Genomic DNA, 17,135 nt, shown 5'->3' with positions numbered 1-17,135 from the left:
CAAATTTCATCTTCCTATAGGATTCAAGTAGACATGTCATTCCAATCCTATACCTTTCCTATTCCTATGTTTTTCCTATCCTTCAAATCAAATGAGCCCTTATTTATGGACGGAGGGAGTACAACGTTCGTGCCTGTCACGAAATTGCCGAATAGTGCGTGACGTCCAAGTATCCACAACTGGGGTTTCCGTGGCACTCAAGTTTCAGCAGGCTGTCTACAGCTATCCGATCCGCTACACAATCTTCAATCAACGGCCCAGACACGAACCGGGTCTCTCCCAGAACGTTCCAGAACCCACGAGATGAGTGCACGAGCCTACCCGATCGGGAAGACGGGAACCTTCGCGAACTGCCGCGAAACCGCCATTGCTCACTTCCACGCCTTCTATATAAGCCTCCCGCTTCCAAATTCCCCATTTCACCATTAACACGAGAAAGAAAACATACGACAAGAAGAAGGGAGCGACATGCCGACGGGCAGGATGAGCGGCAACATCACGCAGGACTGGGAGCCGGTGGTGCTGCGGCGGGCGAAGCCGAAGGCGGCGGACCTCAAGTCGGCCAAGGCGGTGAACCAGGCGCTGCGGTCGGGCGCGCCCGTGGAGACGGTGCGGAAGGCGGCGGCGGGCACGAACAGGAAGGCCGCGGCGGAGGCTCCCGCGCGGAAGCTGGACGAGACGACGGAGCCCGCGGCGCTGGACCGCGTGGCCGGCGAGGTGCGCGCGGTGATCCAGCGGGCGCGCGTGGCCAAAGGGTGGAGCCAGGCGGAGCTCGCCAAGCGCATCAGCGAGCGCGCGCAGGTGGTGCAGGAGTACGAGAGCGGCAAGGCCGTCCCCGCCCAGGCCGTGCTCGCCAAGATGGAGCGCGCGCTCCAGGTCAAGCTCCGCGGCAAGGCCGTCGGGGCGCCCGCGGCCGCGGCCGCGGCCGCCGGAGCCAGGTGATCGTTCGTGGTATTTACTGGCCTGTGAATTGGGAAATCAGACCTGTAAATTAATGCTCTAGGGGTCGGTCTGTGGATGATTGGGATGTAAAGACATGTGAACCGATTTCTAGAAAATGCGTTCTGTTATTGCAAACTCTAGATGTGTTGAATGCTCTGCTGCTGAATTCTTGTGTTCGCGCTGAGGTTACGCGATCGATTCCAGTTATTGGACTAATCTATGTGCCAGACTGTTCACTGAGGCGCTCGAACAAGGTCCTACAATTTCGAACTTGATCGGTGGCTAATTCAGCGGGCGCCGTATCTTATGAACTTGATCGCCTGATCGGTGGCTAATTCAGCGTGCTAAATTTGTTGAACCACTTTTGTTGTGTTCCGTTATCGTTCGTTTCGTTACTCGACCCACCCGACTTACATCATCCATCAGTCGTCTCACAATTTCTAGCCTCTGTATAGTGTCTGTGTAGTGTTAAGAGCATAAACCTAGTACGACTTCTCAACTCAAATTTATTAGACATCACCACTTCACGTTTGCGAAACAGAAAGAATACCACAAAAAATTTCAGATTTTAATAGTAAGCACGAATTGAGCATGAATTGACACCGTTCCTGACTGATTTTTTTCTTTCGATAAAGGGAATATATTAATATCAAAACGATACCAATTACACCCAGCTTCTGCAACAACGCACCACCCTAATGGCACTACGGATGCACACAGCCAAAAAAAAAAGAAAAGAAAACTAAGAAACAAAAGTCCCGCTACAGTATCTCGGGCCTAACAACAGCAATACATCCACCGCCAAGACAACACCTGAAATACAGAATCTCCAAAAACGACGCCTCCAAGAAGGGAACAGTGCGCGAACACCATCGTCGCCCGATCAACGATCTTAGGTTTTCACCACGAAGATAGTCCCCGCTCTCAAAACAATGCCTCCAACAAGGTCATTGCCGTGCACAACTTGATTAAGGCCAGACCTTGGGTTTTCACCCTGAAAGGTAGGACTCTGAACTTCACCTGTGTTGTCGCCCCCACTTTCATACCGCTGTTGTGAAGCCCGGAACACCAAGTAAGTCCCTCAACAACGCGGAGACTTGAACCTCCCTTAGCTAGTCCTCCCCTCCAGCCTTCAAGAATTTCTCTTCTTCCGACTTTCATCATGGATCCATAGTCACTTGATGTCAACACAGAAAAAGAGCTTCGCGCCGCTCCCTCCAGAACCAATCGGTCGGAATAAAAGCATGGGTGCGCACGACCGAATACCACCGATCCAGCAAATTCCAGGCAAAAAGCACTGTTACATTCGCCGGCGGAGCCTTCCGGAACTCAACACTCCGGCTAGATCACGAGTCCAGGCCTCCGGTAGGTCTTCCTCTTCACGCAAGAGAGACCCTAGGACCACCGCCTTTATTCAGGTCAGACCCCCACGTCGGCGACCATCCCGGGATGGCCACTCCAACCCTCCACCGGCGACTCCGTCGCCGGCTTCCAAGCATCTCCATCTCGCCGCCGGAACGCGGTGATAGATCGATAGATCCACCACCACCAACCGCAGGCCAACCCTCTCCGGCGAAGAAGAGGGCCACCTCCACCGTCTTACCCAAGGCTGCTGCCCCGGGCGACCTCGTGTCGCGGGTGAAGCCCGAGATCGCCTCCACTCACTGGCGAGAGGCGGGAGGAAATTGGCACAGGCCATGAGCCTGGCCGCCGCCCACCACCAGCCCCTGTCGGAGTGCTGCGGAGAACCGATGGGAGGAGGGAGGCCGCAGCACTGGCCGCCGCCGCCCATCCCAACCGCGCCGGCCGGAGCCGACGGGAGAAGGGGGCGCAGCGCAGGCCGCCGCCGCCCAACCCATCCGCGCGCCCGCCATGCGTCGAGGAAGGGGATCCGGCCGCCGTCCACCAGGCGTCGACGAGGAAGGGCCCCCGCCGCCGCCACGCCGCGAGGGTCTTTCCCCGGCGGCGCTAAAGGCGGCGGCGGTGGCGTTTAGGGCTGGGGAGTTACGGGAGGCTGGGGAGTTACGGGAGGCTGGGGAGTTCCTGACTGATAGGCTTGATGATGTGGCAGAAATTTGAGAACTGAGTTCTAGCTCAGTGGCAAGTCAAGCGAGTGCTCACCTAGTCCACCTGGATTCGAGTCCCCATCTCACGGTAACTTTAAACCGGGTTATCATCCTAACGTTCATCCGTCGGAAGAGTCTCATTCTACCTAACAACATATAATCAAGGGAGGGATCATTTCCTCGTTGGTCAGTATTTTTATGTGACATAAATTTGAGGAACATCTTTTAGATAGGGACACATATATTAAAAAGCTAAACATCTACAAAAAAAAATATCTACGCATTACCAGCTCCTAGCCATGCCCGTCATTAGTCTCACGCATGGCCGTGCCTGTCCGCCGCCGCCACCGAGACCTCCACAAGGAGGGTAAGAGGACACCACATATGGCTCCACAGTTTGCTCAGGCAATGGGCTGGTGATCAACTTTGCTAAAAGCACTTTGGTTCCCATGCACACCACTCAGGAGTTGGCGGATGAGATGCATGCGGTTCTTGGCTGCCGAGTGGAGGGTTTCCCTCAGACCTACTTGGGCCTGCCGCTGTCTAGTGGGAAGCTGCGTCTGGCTCACTTCTCCCCGATGATTGCCAAGATCGACAAGTACCTGTCTGGGTGGTGCTCACTTCTCCTTTCTTCGGGCGGTCGGATTGTGCTTCTGAATGCCGTGCTCGATGCTCTGCCAAGTGCCAGCATATGCTATGGGGGCCCTAGAGCTACCCCGGCCCTCCTCCGAGCTATCGACGCTCTCCGAAGGGCTTTCTATTGTACTTGGGTGATGTGTACCAACTGAAATATGAGAGTAGATAAAGCAGATTGTTGTGTTATATGTAGCAGTGTAGCAAGTGTAATTCATTGCAGTATGTGATGTGCACTCTGGACAAGTGTAGCAAGTGTAATTCATTGCAGTATGTGATGTGCACTCTGGACAAGTGTAGCAAGTGTAATTGTGGTTTATTTGTTGTCAATACTGCAACACCTTGTGTCAATTTTGTAGAGAATTTCGGCATCATGTAGTCACTACTTCAGATGAATTATTGTGGCAGCATATTGACTGCAATTTAAATGCAATTTGGGAGTGCCAACACAAAAATCCAGGGTACACAAATACAGATTGTATTTCACACAAAAATAGCATTACCAGTACATTAGCAATGTAACTGCTGTAACAGAAGAAATCAGTACCAATACATTGCCATTGTCTTCCACACAAATAAAACCAAATTCTGGAACATGATCTTGTACAAATAACACATGACTGACACAAGAAAGAACAAAGATAAGCACATTGACTCCATCTCCATCGTGTCCGCCTTTTCTGGACTTGGGTGCTTTCTGCATGGTCCTGGAGCAAGATAGCAGCAACAAAGATAAGCACTTGGAAACTTTGAAGCAAAACAACACCTACAAAGCTAGTACTATTGATCATCATCGAAAATTGGAAGATTCGTAGTCCTGTTTTCATCATCACCACTACAATACTGGTACATTGTCTAATCAGTCCCTTTTTCATCATCGTCGTCGGTTTCTTCAGCAACAACCTCCTTTCTCTTTTTCTTCATTTTTTCCACAACGACAACATCAACTAACACACACTCCTGGTCCCGTATCAACCTAGTTCGTACAGTACCTTCTCTGTCTTACACATGAGCTTCCCTGGAATCATCATCTTGGTATGACAGTCTAGCAACACCGTGTCCCGCTTCACTTTCAGTTACATTCCATAGATACCAATGCTGAAATATCTGCATCACTTGTCAATTTCCTTTCAAGAGCGTGTCTGGCACATAAAAAACCTTGTTTGCTTGCGATGTTAGAATGAAAGGGTCATTCTTGTACCAAAACCTTCTTGTGTTCATGCTTCTAAAAAACGGCGAACGGACAACGCATGCGTCAGGAGTTAAAAGGCAGTCAGAGTCAGGGTGGGCCCTGGAAAGGGAGTGAGGCTCTCTAGCCCTCTCGCAAATCCGCTCCACCTCCTCCCCTACTGAGAGCAAATCGCCAGAAAGGTGGCGAGCGGTCACCGCGCGGCCCCTAGCGGCCACCGGCGCCCTCGAGAGGAGAAGACGGCAGGCCCGCTTCCCATAATCACGAGATCATTTGTTTTTTTATACTAAACATTTGTATTTTTATACAATATATTATTTCATCAGGACAACAAGCTCAATATGTTGCGTAGACTATATAGTTAGCCATATTATGTCACCAAATATTAATAAACATGTCATTTATTAGGATTTGTTTTGCGTAATGTAGAACCATACTAATCGCTACGTGGTATTTTTTTATCTAAAATGTGACAATAAAATTTGTTTTATTTTGTTACGAATACATTGTCACCAGAGAAAAGTTCATTGAAGTAAAACATGTGGACGTTACAGATTCTGTAATTATTGTGTACATGTGGTAGCGTACGTAGGTTTACACATATATTAAATGAAATATCCCCTACTCGTCATGATACATATATAAATTATATATTTTAATAAAAATATCTTGCGAGCAGTATTAAATAAATGATTTGATATGAGTAACTAGAAAATTCTAGCAACGTAACGAGTTCACCCTTATGTCTTCACTAGGAAGCTATCTGCGGCGGCAACGAGTTCACCCTTATGTCTTCACTAGGAAGCTATCCGCGGCGGCACGACGCGCCCGTGGGAATCAAGATAAATGCAAATAATGCTGGTAAAGATCATTGTTGGAGTTTACATTGAAACTACTAAAAATTGCTAGTAAAAATTATTGTTGAAGATTGTTGTCAACATTAGCTAACGTGTGTAATGTAGTATTGTCATCCAAAGTTATGATAGAAGAAAAATAGAAAGTTGTGATATTTTTCCCAACTAAAAGAGGCGGCAGGGCGATGAAGTATTTTGACATGTATATTTTGAAGTCAAGCGAGGTTAAACAAGTGCTCATAAACATAGGCGTCGAATGCGTTGTCGTCCTCCATCATTTGATGGATCATCATCTCGGCATCTCTACCCATACCCGAAAGCAAGAGAAGTCGTCAATGAAAACAGCGGCGACAAGAGAGACAAGAAACAACAACAGCGACGCCTACCAAACAAGCGATCGAACACCTTGCGTGTGCGGTGGATGCTTGGACCTTGGAGTAGCCGCCACATTCGAGGCCAAGTCGGCGAGCAGCCGGTGGCGAAATGAATGGGGGGGGGGGGGCTAGGTGAGAGGAAGCATTGTGGAATCAGGCATAGGCAAAGTATTTGTCGAAACGGCCAACGAAATCGGTAGCATAAGGTTAATTTAAGCTGTCTTCAAATGAAGCACGTAGCAGAAATATGAACAAAAACACACCTGAAAAGGTAGATAAATGTGTTCAAAGGAGAGACAAATGGCAAAGTTTGAAACGGTGTCAAAACTGTAAGATTCAACACCTGAAAAGGTCATCCCTCACCATTGCGCCCGCCGCCTCAACTCCTGCGCTGGCATTGAAGACGATGGTGCTGAAAGCTGTTAGGTTTAATCTTGATCATATTCTGCGTTAGTTTCTCGTTTGCATGTAGTCGTCAATCAAGTGTGCTCCACCTGAGTGCGTTCAGCGAGATGCCTTGCTCTGTGCGATGCAGGTGCGGCGTGATGCTGTTGTGTCGTGAGAAGCGGCATGCGCACAATAGTCTGGAGCTAATCCGTTGAGTCACACCGAGTGAATCGGTCAGTTATCTAGTCAGTTTGTTAGCTGCATGTAGCTAGTGTGTTAGCGCGAGTCGTGTGCTGGTGGGCAGAGTGGTGTGCGTGCATGATGCCCGTGAGCCGCATCGCGAACTGCTCCACCTTCTCGCCATCCTTGAACCGGAGGTTCTCGAACTCGGAGCGGCGAGTCTGCGCCCTTACTTCGCGGACGCGCTCGGACTCCAACCTCAAAGTTTTGAAGGCGTCCCAAGCCTCCTTGGCAGTGTCCTTCACGGCCAGCGAGCGCAACATCTCCGGCGGCACAGCGCCGAGGATGGTGCCCAAAGCCTCACGGTCGTCGTGGTAGTCGCCGACGCCGTGCTCGACCACCTCCCACCGGCCTTGTCCCTGCGACTTCCCTTGCATGACGAGCGCCCAGTCGGAGTAGTTCGTGCGGGTGAGCATGAGAGGCGGCGCCGCCACCATGGAGCTCTACCGGATGATGCGCTCGACGACGCGGACCTCGCACCGCTACCGCTGCCGCCGTCGGTGACCTGCGCACTCCACCATGGGCGCAGCTCACCGACGGCGGCAGCGGTAGCGGTGGCGAGGTCCGCGTCGTCGAGCGCATCATCCGGCAGAGCTCCGTGGTGGCGGCGCCGCCTCTCATGCTCACCCGCACGAACTACTCCGACTGGGCGCTCGTCATGCGAGTGAAGCCGCAGGGACAAGGCCGGTGGGAGGTGGTCGAGCACGGCGTCGGCGACTACCACGACGACCGTGAGGCTTTGGGCACCATCCTCGGCGCTGTGCCGCCGAAGATGTTGCGCTCGCTGGCCGTGAAGGACACTGCCAAGGAGGCTTGGGACGCCCTCAAAACTTTGAGGTTGGGGTCCGAGCGCGTCCGCGAAGCAAGGGCGCAGACTCGCCGCTCCGAGTTCGAGAACCTCCGGTTCAAGGACGGCGAGAAGGTGGAGCAGTTCGCGATGCGGCTTACGGGCATCATGCACGAGCTGGAGGTCCTCGGAGCACAAGGCCGTGTTGAAGTTCATTCGTTGCGTGCCGAAGCGGTTCAAGCAGCTCGCGTACTCCATTCAACAGCTTCTCGACCTCAAGAAACTGACGGTTGAGGAGCTGACAGGTCGCTTCTTGGCTGTGGAGGAGGAGCTCGATTTGGAGGAGGAGGAAGGTGGGCAGCATGGTGGCACTCATCTGCTCCTCACCGAAGAGCAATGGATGGAGCGCATGAAGAACAAGAAGAATAACAATGGCAGGGACAAGAAGAAGTTGCGATGCTTCAATTGCCAAGAACTTGGGCACTTCGCCTGGGAGTGTCCAGAGAAGAAAAAGGACAATGAAGAGAAGGCGCTTCTCGGCTTCGTCGAGGATGAGCCAGCCCTTCTTTGAAGCTGCATCACAATTGGATTAAGATTAGGGAGGTGATTGTTAGGTTTAATCTTGATCATATTCTGCATTAGTTTCTCGTTTGCATGTAGTCGTCGATCAGGTGTGCTCCACCTGAGTGCGTTCAGTGAGATGCCTTGCTCTGTGCGATGCAGGTGCGGCGTGATGCTGTTTTGTCGTGAGAAGCGGCATGCGCACAATAGTCTGGAGCTAATCCGTTGAGTCAGACCGAGTGAATCGGTCAGTTATCTAGTCAGTTTGTTAGCTGCATGTAGCTAGTGTGTTAGCGCGAGTCGTGTGTTGGTGGCCAGAGTGGTGTGCGTGCATGATGTTAGTGGCGAACGTGGCGCCCTGACTGTGTGTGTGCGTGAGTACTTAAGACCATGTAATCATGTTTGCTTTTGACAAGAGAAGAGAAACAGAGACAAAGAAAAGCTCGGCTGTGTGAGGCAGCGCGAGGCCAAAATCTGTGTATCTTTTGTTCCTGTGAGAGCTAAGTGAATTAGCAGAGAGAGCCAGCTGAGCGAGTCAGCTGTCATCTCTTACAAAAGCTGCACGTGCCGCCTCAGCTCCTGCATCGGCATTGATGGTCAGCGGTACTTAAGCCACGACCGCGCTGGCATCTTCTACCCTACTCCCCCTTTATTCATGCATGCACGCATATGTTAAAGTAGTAGGACCATGTGTTTTAAGTTTTCTACCGCATGCATCAGATCCATGCATGCTATAATTATTCTAAAACTAATTCTAACAATTCGCTTTTAACAATTCCCTTTTGACAATTCTCTTTTAGCAATTCCCTTTTGATTGTTATTTCGTAGGCTAATTCATTTTTTTTGGATTAACTTTCATAATTATCTTTTTTGGGCTAGTGGTTTTTAGAGGGGAAATAACGGGTGGGAGATTCACTTGCAACTCAAATGAACTACCACTTGCTAGTTAAATCAAGTGTCATTTTTATGTTGTAACCTAAAAAAAGTTGCTAAAATATTCTAAATGACATTAAATTTTTAGGGTTGCCAGGTATTTGTTTTTACCGTTGATAAATACCGGGGCACCGAGTTGATAACTTGTAAATAAAAAAGAGTCACTAAAATATTCTAAATGAAATTAACTTTTTAGAGTTGATAGTTATTTATACCATTGATAAATAATAGGTCACCGGGTTGATGTAAACTAAAAAAAAGAGTCGCCTAAATATTCTAAATGAAATATTTTTTAGTTTTGGTAATTATTTATTTTACTGTTGATAAATAACGGGACGCCGGGTTGATAGCTTTGTAAAGTAAAAAATGGTCGCTAAAATATTCTAAATAAAATTAACTCTTTAGGATTGATAGTTATTTATAATTACCGTTGATTAATAATGGGGCACCGGGTTGATAACTTCTAAACTAAAAAAGAGTGGCTAATATATGCTAAATGAAATATTTTTTAGGGTTGGTAGTTATTTATTTTTACCGTTGATAAATAACTGGACATCGGGTTGATAGTTATTTATTTTTACTGTTGATAAATCACGGGGCACCGGGTTGATAACTTGTAAACAAAAAAAAGAGTCGCTAAAATATTCTAAATTAAATTAATTTTTAAGGATTGATAGTTATTGATATTTACCATCGATAAATTACGGGTCACCGGGTTGATAGGTTGTAGTATAAAAAAGATTCGCTAAAATATTCTAAATGAAATTACAATATTTTACCGTTGATAAATAAGCTTTTAAGGGTTGGTAGTTATTTATATTTATCGTTGATAAATAACGAGGCACCGGGTTGATAGCTTGTAAACTAAAAAATAGTCGCTACAATATTCGAAATGAAATTAGCTTTTTGGGTTGATAAGTTTTAAATTTTACGGTTGATAAATCACGTATTTCAGGGTTGATAACTTTTAGCCAAAAAAGAAGTTGTCGAAACATATTAATATGGGTGCTAGTTTTGAAGATCTCTTCGAGACGAGTTCATTAGTGAAGACGTATCTTAAATTGAAGTTGTCAGTTAGGAGATAAAATATTTTGAATTTCAGAAATAAGAAAAATTCTCGCTGCTATCATTCTTGTTGTTTTGTACAAAATGCATGCAATATTTTTTCTATAAATGAAAATTTTGTCACTGCTAGAAAAGGAAATATCGGCTAATAACATGTGAGTCAAAAAAGTCAAAATATTTCAAATAAAATTTAACTTTAAGGTTGATAATTTTATACATTTACCGTTGATCACTCAAGTACGGAGGGTTGATTATTCAAATAGAGACGGTTGATAACTTTTAGCCTGAAAAAAAAGTAGTCGAAATATATTAACATGAGTGCTAGTTTAGAAGATCTCATCGAGAACGACTCATAGGTGAAAACAGATTTTAAATCGGAGTTGTCGTTTGTGAGATAAAACGTTTTGAATTTTCGAATTCGGAAAGATTCTCGCTTACGTCATTTGTTCCCGGCATCAACAGAAAACGCTGTCGGACGGTGAGCGAACATTGTCTCTCTTCCTTGAGGGCATCTCCAGCAGCGCGACGCAAACGGACGCTGAGCGAACGTTTGCAACCGTCGTGGCTGATGTCTACGGGTGCTTCTATTCTTGTAGACAGTGTTGGGCCTCCAAGAGCAGAGGTTTGTAGAACAGCAACAAGTTTCCCTTAAGTGGATCACCCAAGGTTTATCGAACTCAGGAAGGAAGAGGTCGAAGATATTCCTCTCAAGCAACCCTGCAATCACGATACAAGAAGTCTCTTGTGTCCCCAACACACCTAATACACTTGTCAGATATATAGGTGCACTAGTTCGGCGAAGAGATAGTGAAATACAAGTGGTATGAATGAATATGAGCAGTAGTAACGGCGCCAGAAAAGTGCTTGCTGGCGTGCAGTTGATGGTAGTAATATTGCAGGCAGTATAAATGCAGTAAAACAGTAAACAAGCAGCGATAGCAGTATTTAGGAACAAGGCACTCTACACCCTCTTGTTGGATGATGAACACCACTAACTGTGTAGGACTACACGAACCCTCAATGCCGGAGTTAACAAGCTCCACAATATTCAATGTTCATATTTAAATAACCTTAGAGTGCATAACAGATCAACATAACCAAACCAAGTACTAACATAGCATGCACACTGTCACCTTCACACTACGAAAGGAGGAATAGATCACATCAATACTATCATAGCAATAGTTAACTTCATAATCTACAAGAGATCACAATCATAGCCTACGCCAAGTACTACACGATGCACACACTGTCACCATTACACCGTGCACGAGGAATAAATTACTTTAATAACATCACTAGAGTAGCACACAGATAAATTGTGATACAAAACACATTGCAATCATAAAGGGATATAAATAAGCACTTCACTATGCCATTCATAACAGTGAATAAGTATTCTGTGAAATATAGCCTAAGAGACCCACACGGTGCACACACTGTCACCTTTACACACGTGGGACAAGGAGTCTCCGGAGATCACATAAGTAAAATCCACTTGACTAGCATAATGACATCTAGATTACAAGCATCATCATATGAATCTCAATCATGTAAGGCAGCTCATGAGATTATTGTATTGAAGCACATAGGAGAGAGATGAACCACATAGCTACCGGTACAGCCCCGAGCCTCGATGGAGAACTACTCCCTCCTCATGGGAGACAACAGCGTTGATGAATATGGAGGTGGTGTCGATGGAGAAGCCTTCCGGGGGCACTTCCCCGTCCCGGCGGCGTGCCGGAACAGAGACTCCTGTCCCCCAGATCTTGGCTTCGCGATGGCGGCGGCTCTGGAAGGTTTCTCGTACCGTGGCTTTTTCGTATCGAGGTTTTAGGTCAGGGACCTTTAAATAGGCGAAGAGGCGGAGTCGGAGGGCTGACGAGGCGACGACACAGTAGGGGGGCGCGGCGCAGGCCCTGGCCGCGCCGCCTTGTTGTGTGGGCCCCCTGTGGCCCTCCTCTGCTGGCTCTCGGGTGTTCTGGAAGCTTCGTGGAAAAATAGGATGTTGGGCATTGATTTCGTCCGATTCCGAGAATATTTCCTTACTAGGATTTCTGAAACCAAAAACAGCAGAAAACAGCAACTGGCCCTTCGGCATCTCGTCAATAGGTTAGTTCCGGAAAACGCATAATAATGACATATAATGTGTATAAAACATGTAGGTATCATCAATAAAGTAGCATGGAACATAAGAAATTATAGATACGTTTGAGACGTATCAAGCATCCCCAAGCTTAGTTCCTACTCGCCCTCGAGTAGGTAAACGATAACAATGATAATTTCTTAAGTGACATGCTACCAACATAATCTTGATCATACTATTGTAAGCATATGTAATGAATGCAGCGATCAAGACAATGGTAATGACATGAGTAAACAAATGAATCACAAAGCAAAGACTTTTCATGAATAGTACTTTCAAGACAAGCATCAATAAGTCTTGCATAAGAGTTAACTCGTAAAGCAATAAATCAAAGTAAAGGTATTGAAGCAACACAAAGGAAGATTGAGTTTCAGCGGTTGCTTTCAACTTATAACATGTATATCTCATGGATATTGTCAATGTAAAGTAATATAACAAGTGCAATATGCAAGTATGTAGGAATCAATGCACAGTTCACACAAGTGTTTGCTTCTTGAGGTGGAGAGAAATAGGTGAACTGACTCAACATAAAAGTAAAAGAAAGGTCCTTCAAAGAGGAAAGCATCGATTGCTATATATGTGCTAGAGCTTTTATTTTGAAAACATGAAACAATTTTATCAACGGTAGTAATAAAGCATATGTATCATGTAAATTATATCTTACAAGTTGCAAGCCTCATGCATAGTATACTAGTAGTGCCCGCACCTTGTCCTAATTAGCTCGGATTAACACGGATTATCATTGCATAACATATGTTTCAACCAAGTGTCACAAAGGGGTACCTCTATGCCGCCTGTACAAGGGTCTAAGGAGAAAGTTCGCATTGGATTTCTCGCTTTTGATCATTCTTCAACTTAGACACCCATACCGGGACAACATAGACAACAGATAATGGACTCCTCTTTTAATGCTTAAGCATTCAACAACAGATAATATTCTCATAAGAGATTGAGGTTTTATGTCCAAACTGAAACTTCCACCATGATTCATGGCTTTAGTTAGCGGCCCAATGTTCTTCTCTAACAGTATGCATACTCAAACCATTTGATTGTGAAAACCGCCCTTACTTCAGACAAGACGGACATGCAAAGCAACTCACATGATATTCAACAAAGAGTAGTTGATGGCGTCCCCAGGAACATGGTTATCGCACAACAAACAACTTAATAAGAGATAAAGTGCATAAGTACATATTCAATACCACAATAGTTTTTAAGGCTATTTTGTCCCATGAGCTATATATTGCAAAGGCGAATGATGGAAATTTAAAGGTAGCACTCAAGCAATTTACTTTGGAATGGCGAAGAAATACCATGTAGTAGGTAGGTATGGTGGACACAAATGGCATAGTGGTTGGCTCAAGGATTTTGGATGCATGAGAAGTATTCCCTCTCGATACAAGGTTTAGGCTAGCAAGGTTATTTGAAACAAACACAAGGATGAACCGGTGCAGCAAAACTCACATAAAAGACATATTGTAAACATTATAAGACTCTACACCGTCTTCCTTGTTGTTCAAAACTCAATACTAGAAATTATCTAGACTTTAGAGAGACCAATTATGCAAACCAAATTTTAGCAAGCTCTATGTATTTCTTCATTAATAGGTGCAAAGTATATGATGCAAGAGCTTAAACATGAGCACAACAATTGCCAAGTATCAAATTATTCAAGACATTATAGCATCTACCACATGCAACATTTTCTGTTTCCAACCATATAACAATGAACGAAGCAGTTTTCAACCTTCGCCATGAACATTAAAAGCTAAGAACACATGTGTTCATATGAACCAGCGGAGCGTGTCTCTCTCCCACACAAGGATGAACTTATTCAAACAAAAACAAAAACAAAAACAAAAACAAACAGACGCTCCAAGTAAAGTACATAAGATGTGACCGAATAAAAATATAGTTTCAAGAGAAGGAACCTAATAAATTGTCGATGAAGAAGGGGATGCCTTGGGCATCCCCAAGCTTAGACGCTTGAGTCTTCTTGAAATATGCAGGGATGAACCACGGGGGCATCCCCAAGCTTAGACTCTTCACTCTTCTTGATCATAGTATATCATCCTCCTCTCTTGACCCATGAAAAATTCCTCCACACCAAACTTTAAGCAAACTCATTAGAGGGTTAGTGCACAATCAAAAATTCACATGTTCAGAGGTGACACAATCATTCTTAACACTTCTGGACATTGCACAAAACTTCTGAAAGTTAATGGAACAAAGAAACTCATTCAACTTAACAAAAGCGGCAATGCGAAATAAAAGGCAGAATCTGTCAAAAACAGAATAGTCCGTAAAGATGAACCTGGAAGGGGCACTTAACTTGCTCAAACGGAAAAACTCAAAACTAATGAAAGTTGCGTACATATCTGAGGATCACACACGTAAAGTTGCAGATTTTTTTGATTTTTTTACAGAGACTTCTGCGCGAATTCGTGACAGACAGCAATGCTGTTTCTGCGCAGCAATCCAAATCTAGCATCAACTTTACCATAGAGATTTTACTTGGCACAAAAACATGATAAGGAGAGGTTGCTACAGTAGTAAACAACTTCCAAGACTCAACAAAACAAAAATTGCTGTAGTAAAATAAACACATGGGTTATCTCCCAAGAAGTTCTTTCTTTATAGCCATTAAGATGGGCTCAGCAATTTTAATGATGTACTCGCAAGAAATAGTATTTTAAGCAAAAGAGAGCATCAAGAGGCAAATTCAAAACAAATTTAAGTCTAACATGCTTCCTATGCATAGGAATCTTGTAAATAAACAAGTTCATGAAGAGCAAAGTAACAAGCATAGGAAGATAAAACCAGTGTAACTTCAAAAATTTCAGCATATAGAGAGGTGTTTTAGTAACATGAAAATTTCTACAACCATAGTTTCCTCTCTCATAATAATTTTCAGAGGCATCATGAACAAACTCAACAATATAAGTATCACATAAAGCATTCTTATTCACATGCATAAAAGTATCATTACTCTCCACATAAGCATAATCAATTTTATTAGATGTAGTGGGAGCAAATTCAACAAAGTAGCTATCATCATCAAATATAGGAGGCATATTGTAATCATAATTAAACTTATCCTCCATAGTAGGCGGCACCAAAAGACCACTATCATTATAATCATCATAAATAGGAGGCAAAGTATCATCAAAGTAAATTTTCTCCTCAATGCTTGGGGGACTAAAAATATCATGCTCATCAAAGCCAGCTTCCCCAAGCTTAGAATTTTCCATATCATTAGCAACAATGGTGTTCAAAGCGTTCATACGAATGTGTTCCATAGGTTTTTTAATTTTCGCATCAAACCATCCATGTCTTAAATCAGGAAATAGAATAAGAAGCTCATTGTTGTCCATTATGCCAAACTAGTGTAAACAAGAAACAAAAAGATGCAATTGCAGGATCTAAAGGAAATAGCTTCGAGCACACACACAACGGCAACAGAAAAGTACTTAGTTACCTGGGACCGGAGTGTGAGTGCCTTTTACCTTTCCTCCCCGGCAACGGCGCCAGAAAAGTGCTTGATGTCTACGGGTGCTTCTATTCTTGTAGACAGTGTTGGGCCTCCAAGAGCAGAGGTTTGTAGAACAGCAGCAAGTTTTCCTTAAGTGGATCACCCAAGGTTTATCGAACTCAGGGAGGAAGAGGTCAAAGATATTCCTCTCAAGCAACCCTGCAATCACGATACAAGAAGTCTCTTGTGTCCCCAACACACCTAATACACTTGTCAGATGTATAGGTGCACTAGTTCGGCGAAGAGATAGTGAAATACAAGTGGTATGAATGAATATGAGCAGTAGTAACGGCGCCAGAAAAGTGCTTGCTGGCGTGCAGTTGATGGTTGTAATATTGCAGGCAGTATAAATGCAGTAAAACAGTAAACAAGCAGCGATAGCAGTATTTAGGAACAAGGCCTAGGGATCATACTTTCACTAGTGGACACTCTCAACATTGATCTCATAACAGAATAAATAGATAGATGCTAGACTCTACACCCTCTTGTTGGATGATGAACACCACTAACTGTGTAGGATTACAAGAACCGTCAATGCCGGAGTTAACAAGCTCCACAATATTCAATGTTCATATTTAAATAACCTTAGACTGCATAACAGATCAACATAACCAAACCAAGTACTAACATAGCATGCACACTGTCACCTTCACACTACGAAAGGAGGAATAGATCACATCAATACTATCATAGCAATAGTTAACTTCATAATCTACAAGAGATCACAATCATAGCCTACGCCAAGTACTACACGATGCACACACTGTCACCATTACACCGTGCAGGAGGAATAAACTACTTTAATAACATCACTAGAGTAGCACACAGATAAATTGTGATACAAAACACATTGCAATCATAAAGGGATATAAATAAGCACTTCACTATGCCATTCATAACAGTGAATAAGTATTCTGTGAAATATAGCCTAAGAGACCCACACGGTGCACACACTGTCACCTTTACACACGTGGGACAAGGAGTCTCCGGAGATCACATAAGTAAAATCCACTTGACTAGCATAATGACATCTAGATTACAAGCATCATCATATGAATCTCAATCATGTAAGGCAGCTCATGAGATTATTGTATTGAAGCACATAGGAGAGAGATGAACCACATAGCTACCGGTACAGCCCCGAGCCTCGATGGAGAACTACTCCCTCCTCATGGGAGACAGCAGCGTTGATGAAGATGGCGGTGGTGTCGATGGAGAAGCCTTCCGGGGGCACTTCCCTGTCCCGGCGGCGTGCCGGAACAGAGACTCCTGTCCCCCAGATCTTGGCTTCGCGATGGCGGCGGCTCTGGAAGGTTTCTCGTACCGTGGCTTTTTCGTATCGAGGTTTTAGGTCAGGGACCTTTAAATAGGCGAAGAGGCGGAGTCGGAGGGCTGACGAGGCGATGACACAGTAGGGGGGCGCGGC

At 45.1% G+C, this 17,135-nt stretch overlaps 2 protein-coding genes across 2 annotated transcripts; both read left to right on the top strand.

Annotated features, from left to right (window-relative positions):
• Positions 1-412: 412 nt before the first annotated feature.
• LOC127313389 (multiprotein-bridging factor 1c) lies at positions 413-1,077 on the top strand. Its single transcript, XM_051343900.2, has one exon. The coding sequence runs from the start codon at positions 469-471 to the stop codon at positions 940-942; it is 474 nt and encodes a 157-aa protein (XP_051199860.1). The 5' UTR covers positions 413-468; the 3' UTR covers positions 943-1,077.
• A 6,227-nt stretch (positions 1,078-7,304) lies between these two features.
• LOC139833913 (uncharacterized) lies at positions 7,305-8,043 on the top strand. Its single transcript, XM_071824281.1, has 2 exons — positions 7,305-7,655; positions 7,705-8,043. The coding sequence occupies exons 1-2, from the start codon at positions 7,305-7,307 to the stop codon at positions 8,041-8,043; spliced, it is 690 nt and encodes a 229-aa protein (XP_071680382.1).
• The last annotated feature ends 9,092 nt before the right edge of the window (positions 8,044-17,135 follow it).

The sequence above is a fragment of the Lolium perenne genome, chromosome 7, assembly GCF_019359855.2.
Source record: "Lolium perenne isolate Kyuss_39 chromosome 7, Kyuss_2.0, whole genome shotgun sequence".
Taxonomy (NCBI): Eukaryota; Viridiplantae; Streptophyta; class Magnoliopsida; order Poales; family Poaceae; genus Lolium; species Lolium perenne.
The sequence above is the reverse complement of the archived record's forward strand: the minus strand, read 5'-3'. Positions and strand labels throughout refer to the sequence as shown.

Coding starts and splice junctions, on each gene's coding strand:
- LOC127313389 (XM_051343900.2), top strand. CDS start 469: ATGCCGACGGGCAGGATGAGCGGCAACATCACGCAGGACTGGGAGCCG.
- LOC139833913 (XM_071824281.1), top strand. CDS start 7,305: ATGCTCACCCGCACGAACTACTCCGACTGGGCGCTCGTCATGCGAGTG. Junction 7,656..7,704: donor GCATCATGCACGAGCTGGAG/GTCCTCGGAGCA, acceptor TGCGTGCCGAAG/CGGTTCAAGCAGCTCGCGTA.